Source organism: Anolis sagrei, chromosome 6, assembly GCF_037176765.1.
Source record: "Anolis sagrei isolate rAnoSag1 chromosome 6, rAnoSag1.mat, whole genome shotgun sequence".
NCBI lineage: Eukaryota > Metazoa > Chordata > Lepidosauria > Squamata > Dactyloidae > Anolis > Anolis sagrei.
In genome coordinates, this window is record NC_090026.1 from 100801608 (window position 1) to 100819645 (window position 18038).

Consider the following 18038-nt stretch of genomic DNA (forward strand, 5'->3'; position numbering starts at 1 on the left):
TTGAAAAAAGTAACATCTCCCAATTTTGGATGAATCTAATAAAATTAAAGTGCTCTGGACTTCAATGGAGAGATTACTTGACTTCTCTAGAGACTGAGAATGAACACTGTCAAGGCAGAGAGAATATAGCCTCCCCTTCCTATTCATTTTCAGCTTCTTAGGGTCTAGCATCAGTTGAAAAGCAGACAAGAAGAGTTAAAGACTTTTCAAATAGCAGGCAAACAGTAGTTGCAGCAAAATTGGTTTGCTCCAAAATCAAGCATCAACAGCAATCTCAACAGCTGTTGAAAAAGAACAAAGTGATGGAATAACCATAAACGTTTCTCATTCTCTCATTTGGAATGTCTGAAGATAGATACTTCTCAAAATTGGTATTTAAAAAAATCTGTAAGCTATTTTTACTCAAGCATCGAAATTAGTCTAACTGCAGTTTTTTGTTCTGTTGACTTCCTCAGAATAGTTGCTTAAGCAAGTGGTAAATTATCCTACAACACACTCTTGTTTGTGAAAGTAATCTCTCCTCTTTCTTACATATGCTTCTCTCTTTCCCTCCCACCTTTCCATGAAACCTTTCTGTGACACTTGATTTACTATCGTCTTGCAATATTTTATTTCAGAACAATTCAAATGAGAAATCCAATGTCAAACATGAAACACAGCTTCCTGACTCTCTATTTATACACTGGTGTACTTTCTTCCTGTATTTTGTGTATACCTAGGTAAATAAATTGGGCTCCTAAGTTTAAATTCTAAACAAGGTGTTTGTTATGTAGTCATTTGATCATATAACAAGAGACGAAGAAAGTATGTAAACATCTTATTATTCAATCAGTCCTTAGGCCCATATAATAATATTACAGTATAGTGGTATAGTACAATACAGTAATATATAATACTAATACTGTGCTGTGCTAATAATAATATATAATATATTGTATATACATATAATATTGATAATACTATAATGTAATACAATAGAATAGTAATAACAATACAATTTAATAATTATATAGTTCATATTACTTGTAATACTACTAATAATATTACAGTATAGTGGTGTAGTACAATATGGGAATGTATGGTACTAATATTGTGCTATGTTAATAATTTAATATATTGTATTTACAAATAACATGTAAGTTGTTCTGAGTCCCAGTATGAATATTCTCCCCAGTTCACAACAATGCATTAATTATTCTGCACCATTGCAGGTTGCACAAACAAATCTCTCTGATCTTTAAAGTGTATAAGCTCTGAATGTGTATGTGTACAATAGACTCAGAATTGTGTGGTTTATATTGTATTTTTAATGAAGTGTCTAGGTACTCTTGTTAAACATTACATTTGAACATTGCCCTAAATGCGGGCCCCTTTTGAGGATGGCTGACTTCACACTTACCTGTGTGTACGCTGTGTTTTATATGGTATTTCTGTGCTCTTTACAGGTCTTTTGCCACAATTATTGGGTGTAGCCCCGGAAAAGGCTATTAAACTTACTGTAAGTCAAATGCAAAATTTATAGTTCAGAATCTATTGTTTTATATCTTTGCATTTTCTAGTAAGAAGATTTATGCCGAAATGTTGTAAATGCTTATCTGGCAGTAAATGCGTTGGTTAACTCTGAGTAGATATTATAGGATTGTGCCGAATGGGTTCTTGCCTGCTTTTAAGCCTGCATAAGTATATATTTAATAGTTTCCTTGGATAAAACTATATTTGAAGAAGGTAGTATATGTAAACAGCATATTTCCATAAAGCTGCCATCCAAAACCCACAGGAACGAATGTTATGACACTTGCACATGCATTCCGTTTTGTCAGGTTATATTCCTGTAATACAAATTTAGATTATGTGGGTTTTTTGGATGAGAATTTAACTAATGAGTTTTGCCCAGTAGCCTCATTTGAAATAATCACTCTTAATCCATAACTGCATTATTTGTCACAGAAAAGAATAAACCTCTATCTCCATCTATACAGTTTCCTATTGAAACCTATTTAAGAGTTGAAATTGCAATTGTGTATTCTCTGACTTAGAAGTAAGCTTATGATGGAGTATGTCGTAATTGTAATAGTGAATGCAATGTTTTATGTTTTAATGTGCATTTAATTTTAATTTTAATTTTTAACTTAAGTGTATTCTAACTGTTCGTTGCCCAAAGGCATTGAATAGTTGCCATATGTGAAGCCGCCTTGAGTCCCCTTCGGGGTAGAGAAAGGCAGGATACAAATAGAGTAAATAAATAAGTAATAGAATCATTACAACTTATTTTCAGTATAAGCCTGCAAAACAATACGATATTTTTCAAGAAATACTGACAATTAGTTAGACAAATGCCTGAATTATTTTATTTTTGTAGAAAAAGTATATGTATCCATTAGTATCTTAAGTGATGCAAATCTGGTTTTAAGTTTAGTGAATGTACTTTCCTAATTTTATGCATGTATGTGTTATATTGATGATAGACATAGAATTTGTATTTATGGATGGCTGTACTTGGAAAAAAAATAACTGGTCATGCTTTTTCTCATTTGACTGAATGTTTATTCCTTAAGATGAACGATTTTGTGAGAGACAAATTCATGCTCAAAGATGGTTCTGTTCCTCTCCCAGCAGAAATTCTTGCTGGCGGCTGTGTAAGTGTTTCCTCTATTTTTTCTTTATCCATGAAGTATTACTGTATTTGTTATGAATGTAACCACAAAAATGGGAGGTTTGGGTTAAGTCATGGAGCTAGTGAACCTATATGTTTTTTTTCTTAAATAGTCAAACTGATGCTTTCTCCTTACCATTGGCAAAGATTGTTAGTGGTTTTAAGTGCAGTCGTAATTATTTGGGTACCTTAGTGTAACATTTTAAAGGCTCATAAACCACTACTTCTTAAAGTGTGGGTCCCAACCCCAAATGGGATCCCCTTAACTTAATATTGGGGTCACAAAAAACTTGGCAACAGTAAAAGGTTGCTGAACATCACCCATTTACATGAATCTGTTAGCAACAACATGCAGTGTGGACTCTGCAGAAAACGTTTCAGTTGTTTAGCAAGTCCTGCAAATGCTGATTTGTTATTAATAAATGTTTGATATTTTTACCTATTGTATATACCTGTATTGCTTGGGATCAGTTAGAAATGTCTTGGATGAAATGGGATTGCGACTGGGAAAAGTTTAAAAGATCCTTTTATGAACTAAGGCTTGTGGGTAGTGACTTGTGTTGCAAGGGTCTGGAGAACAAGCCCTGTGAGGAGCGGCTTAAAGAGCTGGGCATGTTTAGCCTGCAGAAGAGAAGGCTGAGAGGAAACATGATGAAGGCCATGTATAAATATGTGGGGGGAAGTCATGGGGGGGGGGAGCAGGCTTGTTTTCTGCTGCCCTGGAGACTAGTACGCAGAACAATGGCTTCAAACTACAGGAAAGGAGATCCCATCTGAACATTAGAAAGAACTTCCTGACTGTGAGAGCTGTTCAGCAGTGAAACTCTCCGCCCCGGAGTGTGGTGGAGGCTCCTTCTTTGGAGGCTTTTAAGCAGAGGCTGGATTTCCATCTGTCGGGGGTACTTCAAATGTGATTTTCCTGTTTCTTGGTAGGGGGTTGGACTGGATGGCCCATGAGGTCTCTTCCAACTTAATGATTCTGGGAATCTATGTTTCTATATGAAGTTACCTAAAAATTGATGTAACACACACTTTCCATTGCGGCATCATATCTGTGGTATCATTTCTTTTCTTCCTATTTTCCTTCCCTTCTCAGCTATGCCAAATCCACAAACTTTCCCACTTATATTTGTTGTAATATGGGTTTCGCAAATGGGAAAAACTGCTCAGTGAAGGTTGTTGCCCTAATGCTGTGAGTTCGCGTATTCTTAACTGGTCACATCATACGTTCTACAATGTCAGTTGTGTATGAAACTCGTTACACAAACCCTGTTTTGCTTTCATGGGGTTTGCATCATAATGAACAACCTGTGTTTGCATTCTCTAAATGACAATATTTCTCCTGTTTAGCTTTGCAACAGCAATTCCTATAATTATAACAAGCACTATATCAGGGGAGGAGGGTATTGATTTTGTCCAAGCAATTATAAATCCCTTTTTACATGAAATGAACTCTTGTTCAAAGATGAGTGCCGTTTTAAAAGACAGAGAGTGCTGTTCATTTAAACTGGCTTTGATCAGCGGGGCAAGGGAGCGCTGGTGGACTTCGAAGCTGACTGGTAAATTTCTGCTGTCATAAGAAGGATGAGGTCACTCTTTTCCAAGCAATTTATATCTCTGCCGAAAAGAACATGGAAGTGCAAACCAATCCCAGCAAAACAGTACCGTAATAACAGGAGAAGAAGGGATTCATGCCGTTGTGCGTGCAGAAAGCAGGCTGCAGTGTGCGCCTTTGAAACTATATTTGCTCAGGGTTCGTTCCTGCAATTTCCCAGAGATGAGGGTGATGTCTCCTCGCTCTGTTTGATCACTGACCTTGATCATACATCGCCAGGTAGGCTCACCTGTTTTGTAACTGGGAGAAGCCAAGGAGAATTATTTTTTTTTAAAAAAAATCATCAAATAATATAGCTCTATTAAAAATTCATAGACACAAAAAACCAAAATAGCAAAATAAAATATATGTCACTACAGCAAAAATATCCGCTGACCCAAATCTAAAAACACAAGTGTTGATTTTACTTTCACATTTGTTTTTTATTTATATGCCTCGGCCTACAGCCCATTCACCTTTTATTTGTATATATCTGATTTATTTTGTCTACTTATTTCAATATAATAATAATAATAATAATAATAATAATAATAATAATAATAATAATAATCTTTATTTATACCCCACCCCCTCTCCCCCAAAGGGACTCGGGGCAGCTTACAATAATCAACAGATACAAAAATAATATAAGCAATAGACAAGGAACAATAACCAATTATCACTACATAGAATTAAAACATATTAATAAAAACATTAATAATTAGTTTGTAAGCCTTCTTGGATCCCAGTCTGGGGAAATTAATATAATGAATATGTCTCAAACACATCTCAAAGCAATGCTCCATAATAATAAATTATGTCCTTAAACAGGATAATTTCTTAGCCATGTTTTTTTTTGAAATGCCATGTATGCCAAATATCTCCCTTGGCATTCATACACTAAAATTAATTGTGTGATTCTGCATAATTTCCTGGCAGTGGAGCTTGGGTGGCAAACAGCCCACATTTCCCTTTGAATTGGGAGTGTTTAGAGGGCATAAAAGTATTGCCAGGTAGATAGGATAAGACTTGTGTTGTCTCCCCATGGGTGGTCTTGTTTTGTGATCTTTTTGTGGCTCTTTCAAACCTGGTAGCATGGAATTGAGATGGTAATGCCCTCCTATATTGTGTGAAGTCTGGCTTTCTTCCTTGCTAACATTTGATAGATGTGAGATAACGCATTTTTAAGTGGACGTAGCCGGTAGATGTCTCATTCTGAAAGCCTTAGTGCCTTGTGTCAAGGAAGTGGGGTCATTTTCTTTTCTTTTCTTAAACAATGAAGTGCTAAGTCTACAGTATGAGGGGAGAGGGATTTCATAATTCTTGCCTTTTGAGCTATTTTTCTTGCCTTTCCCACTTGCTTTTTTGCCCTTATTGGAGGAAAGAGTCAATTACCAGTATCTTTCCTCCAGTGCTTATCAAAGTAGGACACTGCAGAAAAGTGGCATATAAAGGAAGTATTTAAGAATCCCTATCTGATTCTCAAATTTTAGCCTTTGCATATATATTAGGCTATTGGTTGTTTGTTTGATGGTTGTTTTATTCTGTTTTATCATGCTGTTTTATGAATTTTACTGTGTTATATTTTAAACTATGTTTGATCAGGCTTGTCCCCATGTAAGCTGCCCCAAGGCCCTTCAGGGAGATGGTGGTGGGATATAATAATAAAGTTATTGTTGTTATTATTGTTGTTGTTGTTATTATTATTATTATTATTATTATCTCCCTTCACTATCTACTGCTACTGTCAGAATGGTATGCTGTTGTTCCCAGTTTGATTATCAATGTTTTGATCTTTGCTCTTTTTTGCACCTATGCTGTTCTGGTTAGCAAACTGGAATTACTCTTCAAGAGAAGTCTGTTTAGATTTACTGATTTTTTTTTTCAGCATCAGACTGAACTTAGAAAAATTAAAACCCAATTTTAAGAATTTAAATATGATTTGTAAAATGTAAATTGGAGTTTTAAAAATGCAAACAAGATTTCAGGGTTTTTTTCTTAAGCTATGAGCAATAATAAGAGCATTGGACAAAGATGTCAGAATAAATACTAATTGTACAATGTTTAATTATATTATGTGACTGTGTTAGGTTTTTATGGAGATGGGAAATAACCTAATCATGTTTATTTTGCTAAATAGCATCATAATATGTTTTGAAGAATAATACCGTCTCTATCTTTATAATAATAATAATAATAATAATAATAATAGCAACAACTTTATTTTTGTATCCCGCATCCATCTCCCCGAAGGACTCAGGACGGCTTACATGGGACAAGCCCGATCATCATAGTTTAAAATATAACACAATAAAGATCATAAAACAACACCATAAAACAATATAAAACAAAGAACAACATAACACAGTATAAAAACAACCACCAAGCAAACAACCAATAGCCTGACGTAGTAAACAGTTTCTGGGCTCGGGAAGCTGTCTTGCTTCTGAGTGCAAAAGAACAAGAAGGAGACAGGATATAAGTGATATAAATCCCATATTTTAATAATAAATTAATTTGGGTTAAAAAAGAGAATAATTATGTAATGCCTACTTACTGGATAGGTGTTAAGGTTACACTGAACAGTCAAGTACTTCTATGAAAAAGAAGCCAAAATAAAATCTTCCTCACTATTGAATTGAATCTTTAAAATGGAGTCCTCTGGAGAAGCAATATAAACCATAATTTAAACCACGACTTACACCAATGTGATTTAAATCAAATCAACCCTGGCACCGGGAGACATTATTTTTTATTAGTACGAGCTTTTAAAAGAAATGTATTCTTCCAGGATGTGTTTTATAATTACCATATCCTCTCCACGCTGCTTTGTCTTTTGCTTGGAAGGGATTGTTTTTATTTAGGCGTTCAAATTGGTATTTTAAAAGTCATGTTTTGTTTTATCGAGTTTGTCACCCAGAGTGTTGCTGCGCTAGAAGAAATCAAAAGAATAAACAAAACAAATAATCCAATACAGTGATAATAAGTGCAGAGCTCTCACAGTGACTTGCCGAAGCCAAAACTGTACAAGGCTCCCTAAGATGACGATCTATAAGAGTCTGTTGAAATGCTGAAATGCAGAGGAGGAGGAGGAGGGAACTCTCAGCAGTCTGTGCAGAAGGACAGGAGAATTTCAGTAACAATGTATACTTGTTTAGGGGTCTCCTAGGAGGCAGATAGCTTGGTTTTACAACACTTCTGCACACGTCTTCTCACAAGCAACTCTTCATCGGTTGAATGCAACTCAACCTTCCTGTAAGGATTGTAGCCTTAAGGGTGGTTTTGGTTTGCTCTTTAATGTCATTACAATTCAAGTTAAGGATTTGTTTTAGTTCATATTTTGGTAAATTGATCCCGTTTTAGAAACCTGTGTGTGTGCTTTGTTTGTCTTTAAAGGAACCAACAACAATAGCCTCTAGAAAAGGAACAAGTGTTTCAAGTGGCTCAACAGGTATATTGTCCTGATGGAATTCAAAGCACTTTGATGGGGTCAGTGTCAGATGAACAGTGGCGCTTTGCTGTTTGGTGTGTATTTAGTGTGCATTGACTTTTGAGTCACCCGGGAGCTCACCTTGCAGGCTGATTACTGCGAATTAGTACACATGATTGGCTTTTGCACTTGTGTCCACAAAACTGCTTGTTTAATTGAAAAGGCACCCTTCGGTTTTGGAAAAATAGAAGGGGTTTGTTTCATGACCCAATATACATCCAGTTCCATATTCTCATTAAGCGGAAGAAGCTTCAAAAGTTATTTTGGATTTGCATGTCTGTTGTTCTTTTGCATTCAAGTCCAAAAATATATTTCATCTCATTCCATCTTTTTAAAGAACCTTAAAAATGATCACTTACTTGGTTAACTTGCAACGTGCTCTTTGTACTTTCAGAGCTCTTCTGCAGTTTTATAAAAATGCTTTAGAGCTTCTCACATAATTGCAGTGCAGCTAACCCTTTATTTGCAGGGCTGTTTAGCCTGGCTGTAGAAGGTGTGAAGTCTAGCTTGCTCTGTGGACATAAAGAGCTTAATTTCTCAGTATTTTAATGCTTTCTTTTATAGCTCTCTATTTAATAGAATTCTCTTAGTGTTGTAATTGCAGAGACTTATTAAATGCAATTGTTTCTTTTCAAATAATTAATGGTATTATTTTTGGAAATCATTTTGCTTTAGAAAGAAGTTCCAAGGAACAATAATAGGAGCCATTTTTTCCTGTTTCAATCTCTATTAACTTAGCTTCACGTCCTATTTAAAGTTATTGGGATTTTAAAAAATGTGCTTAGGAGAAAAGTTTTTTGTAGGGAATATAACAGCTCAATGATAGACTATATATATTGCATGCAAAAGGTCCCACATTCAATCATTTATCTCCACATAGGGTTGCTCTCTGGAGCTCTGAAGAGCAATTTTCAACCTGTGTTTGTGTACCTTCAAGTTGCCTGTCAGTGTAGACCAGGATAACACATGGCTCATGGATTACATACAGCCCATGCCCATTGTTGTAGTTTTCTGCTTAAAAAATACTATTTGTAGAAACATTTAAAACAAGGTACATCTCCCTTGGATCTTATTTTGTTCCTTTAAAAACAGAACTGGAACTGGGTTTTTCGGGTGCTTCTGGTTTAGCTTGGGGAAATTGTACCACTAATGACCTTCCCACAGAGTTAAATTTGCCTCTGAACCTATTGTAATTTTTTCACTTGTAGCATAGACCCTAAGAGGGTTAAATCTGTGTATCCCAACCTTTGGTCCTCTTGACGTTTTAGACTTCAGTTCCCAAAATGCATAACTATAGGTCAAGTTGAGGCTTCTTATAGGTGAGGACCAAAACACCTGAAGGACTAAAAGTCAGAAACCACTCGGCTAGATTAACTAAATGGACTAATGTGTTTACTTAGGGCCTCAACACACTAGAGAAAAAAATCCACTTAAAATCCAGTTTCTGCCTCCTTCAGAATTCTGGGGTTTGGAGTTTAGGGAGGAGCCTTTAACAGCCTCACTAAACTACAAACTCCAGAATTCTGCAGTAGGCAGAAACCAGATTTTAATTGGATTTTTTCTCTAATGTGAAGTCTTATTATTGCACCTTCCATAGTTTTTAAAAAAGTATTTCAGTTTCCTTTGGTATGTTGAATACTTCTGTTTGGTTTTTGCACATCAGGGAAATAAGCATATAGTATAGCAGTTGTTTGAATATTCCGGGGGGGGGGGGGGGGCTTTATTAGTGTGCTGCAGCCAACACAGCAAAGCCTTGTGACACATTAAGGCCCAATCCATTTATTTTGGTATAAACTTTCATAGTCTATATCCAGTGGATGATGCTCACGAGTGCCATGATACATTGGTTAATCATTATACAGTACAGAGGGGTGAACATATATATGAAGATATAGGAAACCATTGAATTCTTAGCTTCCTTCTGAACTCAGAGTGTGTTGTTGTCGTCGTTGTTATTACTAGAAAGGTGTAAGGAACATGCATTCCCAGCACATCCATGGTTGTTATGTTTGCAATCCGGTATGCCTTGGCTCCATATGAATATTTAGCCTGACATAGGCTGTTTCACCTGTTGGAAAAATAATAATATACCTTCTTCAACATTACTAGTCAACAACGGAGCCCTTTTTAATATGTTGCAGAGGACAAGCTATTGCAAGCTTTGTCTTACTACTCCATTTTACCACCAGTAGTCCCTTGCATCAACAGTGGGTGTAAAAGCTTACATTTCAACTTTCTTCTTTATACCTTGTTAGGAGTGGAAGAATGTTCAGACATATTTCTTTGTGGGGAGAAATGAGGAGATTGCTATTATTGTTGCCTTGGACTATGAAAAGCTTCTGCTTTTCCCCTCTTCCATAGAAATTCATTGGGTGAACTGGGGGAAATTACACCATTTCAGTCTCAGAGAAAGCCAAGCTTGCCAAGAAAACCTTGTGATACTATCATCTTAGAGTCACCATAAACCAGAAACAATTAGAAAGCAACATTTTAATCCTTTTCATTTTTTATTGATCTATTTATTTAATTTATGCTTTATCTTCATCTCAGATGAGATCCAAGGCTCTAACAGTTCAGCTAGAGACCATCAAGTCCTATAAGTATTCCTTTTCTGGTGGCAGGTAGCTGTGGCTTAGCAAAGATCGCATTCTTCCACTATGAGCCACCATGATAGGGAAATGGAGAAGAAAAAGGTCCAAAGAGATGGAGGCAGTTTATAAATCAATTTAACTATGGCTGCATCTAGACTTGGATGAAACACAGGTGTTAGTCTGTATTAGAACATACTAATTAATGGGAGATGAGGAAGTCAATTGTTATGTAAGTCCTATTATGTCTGGCTGAGTAGGTCTACAGTTAGATTTAGTTTACCATGGAATTGCCATACTTTTTGCTCAAATTTTATAGGAGTGTAATGACCGCTTAGCATTATATTCTATATGTAAATTTTCCATTCCTTCTCAGTATTGTTATCTTATCTAAATCTCACTCTTTTGTGTGGAAGAGAAAGATAAAAGATAAGATCATATCCAGAAATGCAAATAACCTTATATCTATTGCTGTCTTTTAAAAGATTGATTCTTTTAAAGATATACCGCTGCTCACATTTATGATAACTTTTATGGTAATAACATAGTATAATTAACTTTTGAATGTAAGCAGTTTTAAGTAGTGTTAAAACATTTAAGTCTCACAACCCCCCTATATATAGTGTATATATAGACATAGACATACTGTTCTGAGAGAGAGAGAGAGAGAGGCCGTATTAAATGTTTAAGAAATGTAAACACTTAATAGGCTGCATAGCAGTTATGTATTTTTTTAAAGCAATGTGTTTTCCCCAATAATTAAACACTTCTAATCCAAATCAAATCTTTAAAAAATCTTTAAGAAACATTGCATGGATAATGATGTAGAAATAATTGAGCATTTAACATTAAATACATTATTGAATTAATTTTTTAATTCAATAATTTAAAAAAGTAGATCATTTTGTGTTTGTGTGAATTGGGCCTTCGCGTTCATCATCCACATTGGGTTTCTTACGCCCAGTGAGCAGCTCATTGCAAGATGAGTAGATAGAAGAAAAGTGCAATATCTCTAATAGCTGATTGCAGTTCCACTCATAGGCTGCAGCAGAAGAACAGTGGTTTGTTAGTGATAGGAATTTCTCATCTGGAGGCATCCCATTTTACTGCTAGCTGTTCAGTTCAAGCAGATATCCACCTTTCAGCTTGCATCTTGAAATGTCCTCCATATTTTCTTCTTTATACCATAGGATCATAGTCCAAAATCATCATGTATAAGTGAAACTTTGCCATATGACTCAAAACATTTAGTTTCATTCTTCAGTTTAATGCTAATTGTAACTCCTTTTCCAAAGGAGTAATAGAGTGGTACTTAAGGTAACTTTTGCTTTTGCTTTCACACTACTGGATGGAACTGGTGTGATAACAATGTATAATTCTGAGAGAATTTCAGACTGCTACACGACTTTGAAAGATTTAAACTTTTGTGATCCTCGTGTCTTTAATGTTAAGCGATTATGTTACCGCTGTCTGGAGAACAGTAGGAATTTTTTGCAGAAAGCAAAAACCTTGATCTGATAAGTTATTTTACTTGGCTGATGCCTGCATTGTGGATAAAACAAGATCCTACTCTTTCTGCCAGGAAAAAAAACTTTTTGGAGAGAGGTGGAAAATATGGAGAAAGTGTTAGCCTTTGTGTGAAAAAAAAACCTCCAAAAGATTCTGACTTGGTTAAGGGAGTCTTATGGTCTGTGATGATAGTCCAAGTGTAATATTGGTTTAGGTAACTGGATTTCTATCTAAAGATGTAATTTGGACATCTCAAAAGCTCCTTATTCATTCTTTTAATTCAGAATGGGACAGAACATTGGTATCACTTGGTTATGGAGCAAAGAGAGTGGTACCTTCAGGCATTTCTCATGGGATTGCTCATGTCTGCTGATTTGGTCTTTCAAGTAAAATTTAAAAATACTTTGTTCCTTATAATGGAATTCCCTTTTTTCTTCTCAAAGGAAAATATTTCAATCTTTGTTCCTTTCCATTCATTAATATATTTGTTTGGAAATTTAACCTATATTTATACCTTCTTAGAAGATGACAAATTATAATTATTTATTTTATTTATAACGACTATTTTTTTGTTTTTTGGTTTTTTGCTGCCAATCCCTTTTCTTTCATTCATTTACAAGCAACTTTTAGGCTAAAAGATAATTTTCATCAAGGTATTCTAACATTTGTCCTCTCCAGTAAAATGAAACAAATGTTTAATAATTCTAAAATATTGAATCTACTTTTATTTATTCTTTTAATTCAAAATATTGGAGGGAATTAATTTTATCCACCACTCTGTGGTTTTAAATTGCACTCAGTTATTTTCTAGAAGGGACAACACACAGGGAATAACACAGGAATAATTCAGATTTATGGAAGAGGTGTATTGCTGTCTGTTGCATTGCCAAGGAAAAAGTTGCTTTCTGAGTTGCAAACTCTAAAAGAGATGGTTACAAGATTATTTCTCTTATGTTTCAACTCTAATGCATGTATCATTTTAGGTGGGTACGTGTTACATTTTCACACTGACAATATAGTAAAATTTTACCAGACAGTCGAGTTCTCATTTGTCAAGTAGACACTTTGCACTACGAGGAATTGTTTTGTATTTCATTTCATCTCATTTTGTTTGGTCTAAACAATTAAAACATTTTGCCTTGACCACTGAATTGAAGGGCCCTAGAAAAAGGGAGGGCTGCAGTCAAGAAAGAATTTGTTTAAATGTCATCGTATAGAATGCTATATAGACACACATATACTATCACTATGCATTACTCTAACATTACAAAAAAATAAACAAATAAAGGCAGAGTTATGGTGTCATAGATTTAATTCAGCTACTAGATCTTAAAACATGGAAGGTCTGTAAATCATTAAATGTTACTACTCTACTCCTTGCAGTCAAAATAGACACGTAGTAGAAGCAGAGCCAAATGTTAACATATTTGACAAACCTGTGACTTAATTGCTTTTATAACATCAATCAAATAGGCTCCACTTTGATTTCTTGGCTCAGCTTCTAAAGAACTGCTATGGTTAATAAAGTGAAAAATATCAAGTCTTCTGTTTTTATAGCATAGAACTGGTCAGAGCTTGTAAATAAACTATATATTTTTCCAGCTTAGGCATGCTATTAGAAACTCAGAACAAGGAAATCTTAAAATTATCATATTTTCCCACTAGAATACCCAAATTGATGCATTTTAGTAGAAATAGTAATATTTTGTAATGTATTAATCTATTTTGATTTCATTTTCTACTTTAATCATGGTTAGTGTTTTTAGTGCAGGTTTTTGTAATTAAAAAGAAGGGTTATCAGAAGGTATTTTGGGTTTTGGATTGACTATTCAAGCCCTTTTGTTGTTGTCTTATAGAGAACTCACCCCCAGTACTGTATGAGAAGAATTTTAAATACGTTGGATAAGCGAAAATGTTGGATAATAAGGAGGGATTAAGGAAAAGCCTATTAAACATGAAATTACGTTATGATTTTACAAATTAAGCACCAAAGCACCATGTGTTCCAACAAATCAAAAGAAAAGCAGTTCAATACACAGTAATGTTATGTAGTAATTACTGTACGGATTTAGCACCAAAATATCGCAATGTATTGAATACAATGACTGCCTAGAAAAACAGCTGTGGATCAGGGCGGGAGGCAGACTGCGTTGGATAATACAGAAGGTTGGATGAACAAAGGTTGGATGAGTGAGACTCTACTGTATATACTTTATCCAAAAAGAGAGGAAAAAAGATGTAGCGTGTGCATTGCTGTCTACTTATGTAGTAAAACAGAGAGGTGAGGTATCATGTGAAGGATCTTCGTGTTGTGTAGATATTGCTGGGAAAAGTTACAGAAGTCTATAATGGAACATTAGAAGACAAAGCTTATAACAAAGAGGTGCTGTGTCTACTAGATTGGTTTTTTTAATTAAAAAATTGATTAGTGGGTAGAATTATACAATCTGCTCGCTCTCATTTTGAGTCACTAAGATGTCTCTACACCAAACTGGTCTGAAGTGGGTTCCTTCTATTATCTTTCTTCTGTCTTGATTTCTGTTATTGGCCAATATTTTATTACTCTTGTGAAAAGCTAGGGAAGTGTCTGCATGTGTCATACTACAGTTGTACAGCTTTTCCCACAGCAAAAAATAGTGTAGAGCTGCAAAAGGTAGAGAAGTGCGACTAAAATTGTTAACAGATGATTATTTACCTAAATAAGGAATCTGACGTGAGCTCTTAATTGGATGGGGTAGTGGAATCAAAAATAGAACTCTATTCAATAGAAAGTTCCATTTAGTTCGGTAGGACTGACTCCCACAAAGCTGGCTGTAGTAGCCTTAATGGTTTTGTTTTTTAAACTTTCAAGAAATTGCATGTAGACACACAGCCTTAATGGTGCTTTATGTTTTATAAAATAATGAATAGTATGGGCAATGCGACTCAATTTTTCTCTTTCATAGTGAAAGAACTTGGGGCTGCCTAATGTAATTGATTGGACTGCAACTGGGACAGACAAAGAAAAATGAAATAATGGACGCTGACTTTGATGGGGGAATAAAATAAATTCATGGTGGATGGATCTAATCATGGCTGTCAGCCATAATAGATAAACTACCTTCTGTTTTTTCTGAGGCTGTGTGCCGAACACTTGTTGCTGTGGGACAAACAATAAGGAAGGCATTGCCTACATATGTAGTTACCGCTTGGAAAGAGGACATAAGGCTAGATAGGTCTCAGTATCTGACTTTACGTGACTATTTAAATTATCATTTTAGTCCATATTTTTTGGCATGATGGAAAGGTTAACATTGTCTAGTCCTTTACTCAGCCATTCCATCAATAGTTTACGACAAACACATCAGGGTTAAAATGTTTGGTGGTATCAGGAGCAGCTTTGTGAATGCCCATGCTTACAAAGAAATTGCCATTATCAGTATTTTCTGCATTTAGTTTTCATCTGACTATAATGTATATATAGTCCTCAGCCCCTACCATGTGACCTTATATGGTCCTCAGATTCTAGGTAACCCTTAATGTCTTAGATGGAACAAACTCCCATCCACAAAATTAATCTGCACACTATTATAAAGTTGTCAGGATGCCTTAAGATGTTTTGTTGTTTTTACATACAGTACATGATAGTTTCCAGTGTAGGTAAGTAACTTCTGTTTGAAAAGTTGATTTTTTTTCTCTCTCCAGCAGTTTGCAAAGGTTTTTAGAGTACTGTATGGAATCAAAAGTGCCACATATGTCAAAGGAAATAAATAATCCAGCCCCATTAAGATAATATTCTTTCTCTTCTTTTAATAGCCATTTCTTCAAATATTTCAAGCAACGGGACCAATCAAATACAGTGCATTTCTTTTCAGCCTGAATTCTGTGTGGCTATGATGGTCAGTGGCACTGAGCTGATATTTCCCCCTCTGCAAGTGCCTTTAAAAAAAGACGGAAGAAATATCCAATTCTTTTCCTTTTCTATCCTGGGGAGTGCACATGTGTACAAGGTTATACTGCCATCGAGAGGTGTCTAGTGATATTGTGGTTTATGTTTTTGTTTGGTTTTTTAAAAGTCAGAGTTGTCACTGAAAAAGTGCAGAAGCAATTTTCCATTAAAAATATATTACCCCACAATGCGGACTGGATAAGGCAACTTATTGCCCTCGTGTTGTGTGGTCCTCGGCTTCTGAAATTATTCGACGTCTTGATTCATGTTAAAATAAAATAAAAAGAATCTGTTTTGTTCTTTTTATTACTAAAAATAGGCTGCAATTTTAATTAAATTCCTTTGTACCTTTTTTGAGAAAGTGTTGCATTGAATCTTAGCATAGATAATGGCATTTGTGGGAAATCTGTACTTCTGTGGTAGCATTTGTGTTTTATATTCTGGCAAACTGCCTGATTAACTCCTGTTAATTTGTCCTTCAGTGGTTTTATAACATTATTGTATCTCCACTTCTCAAGAAACACCAGATCTGGTCTGTTTGGTCTGTTAACTATAACTCCCAGAACTCACTAACTTGTCTACTGGTCATATGGCTGGGTGATTATGAGAACTCTTCTCCAAAAAGTGTTTTTCCAAGGTCTAATATTTGAAGGTAGGCTTAGCTGGTAGATAGTTGCTTGTCTGAAGTTGCGTAATGAGCTGCCTAAAACTTATTCACTCATTACTCACTTCATCATTGCTTGCTACACTTGGAAACAAGCACATCTGCGGAGAAGAGCTTCCCACTTGTCTGGAGACTTTTCTAGGTGAGCAAGAGCCCAGATATTAGAGACTTCTCAATTTCAGGAAGAGCCTTCATGTAAACCTAAGTTCTGCAAATGCCTCTTTCCACATGAAAAAGGTGATATTGGAAAGAAGGAGGTTCAGGTTTTTTTATCTGTGTGATGGAAACAAACTGTGGTAATGAGCAAATAGAGCAATAATATGGCAAGATTTGGTTCTGGATTTTCTTTTTTGTTTTGGGTTTTTTTGGGTGTGGAGATTGGCACAGTATTGTAACGATATATATCTCGCTAAACACAACATATATCTGATAACGATATATCAGTGTATCAGGGCTACATATTTTTATTTACGCCTGTGCTTCCAGAGAGATAAATCAGGGAAGTTTATCTTTTCCAGTTATACAACAAGGAAATTACTTTTGTACAATTGTTCAGTTTCATTAACTAGTCTTGCATTAGCAGCAGTTCTCAGGGTTTCAGACAGGTGGATGGCTTACTCTTGCTTGGAGGTCCCAGGAGTCATAATTTGTACCCCTTTTCAATTTCTGCACTTTACACAGTTGCAGCAGTGCAATCCTATTTTAAAAGCCATGGCTACATTCTGTAAAATATTAGGACATATGAGACAGTAGATTTTTTGGATGAGAATTCAAACTCTCATCTCACGACTAGAAATCACAGGCCACAGGATGTTGGTTAAGGCTTTAAATATCTTTTTATTGTTCTGGTTTTAGTGTTTTAATTCTTACTGTTCTGTATTATATGTTTTAAGTATGTTACTTTGTAACTCTTGTTTATGCTGGGCTTGGTCCCCATTTAAGCCACCCCAAGTCCCTTTGGGGAGATGGTGGCGGGATATAAGAATAATTTTGCTGTTGTTGTTTGTTGTTTTTGATGATGATGTTGTTATGTGGCTGGCAGAGATCCATGTTCCACAGATTAGGAATTGCTGCTGTAGGATATAAAGGCCACTAAACTTTACAGCAGTGGTTCCCAACCTTCTCTTGACCAGGGACCACTCTCCAACATTAATAGCAAAAGGGTTATGAATCAGTTTTTGGTCAACTTTAAATTTGGTTCGGTTATTTGGGGTGCTGATTCAGAAAAGTGCATTGGATAGACCGCATCAGGTTTCTGGTACAGAACATATGCCATCCAGTAGTCTACATCTGCTTGCCCACAGAAAACCATATTTAATAATCTAGAGCTGATGTGGTAGTAGTAATCTTTCCTGGGTAGTCAGCCTCTTCTCTCCCAACATCCCAGTTGCCTCGGCACTATAAGAGGGTTTTGTGAGGACAGTCGCACTTGTTGCCACGTGGTTTTGAGGCAACGGTGTAGAAATGGTGAGGCCGCTGACCATATTTTCATTCTTGCGGGCCACTGGTGGTCCATGAACCACAGGTTTGGAAGCACTGCTCTACAGAGTCACAAATCCCCAGTATCTTCCCTTTAAAGCAACATTTATTTTACCAGTTGTCTAGTTGTGAT

At 35.6% G+C, this 18038-nt stretch overlaps 1 protein-coding gene across 2 annotated transcripts in view; it reads left to right on the forward strand.

Moving 5' to 3' along the window:
• The window catches only part of SLC25A13 (solute carrier family 25 member 13), a 139153-nt gene that overhangs the window by 97829 nt on the left and 23286 nt on the right, over positions 1-18038 (forward strand). For both annotated transcript variants that reach the window (XM_060782218.2, XM_060782220.2), the window contains 2 exons: positions 1446-1498; positions 2556-2636. In XM_060782218.2, coding sequence (XP_060638201.2) covers positions 1446-1498; positions 2556-2636 — 134 coding nt within the window. The remainder of the gene's footprint in view (positions 1-1445; positions 1499-2555; positions 2637-18038) is intronic.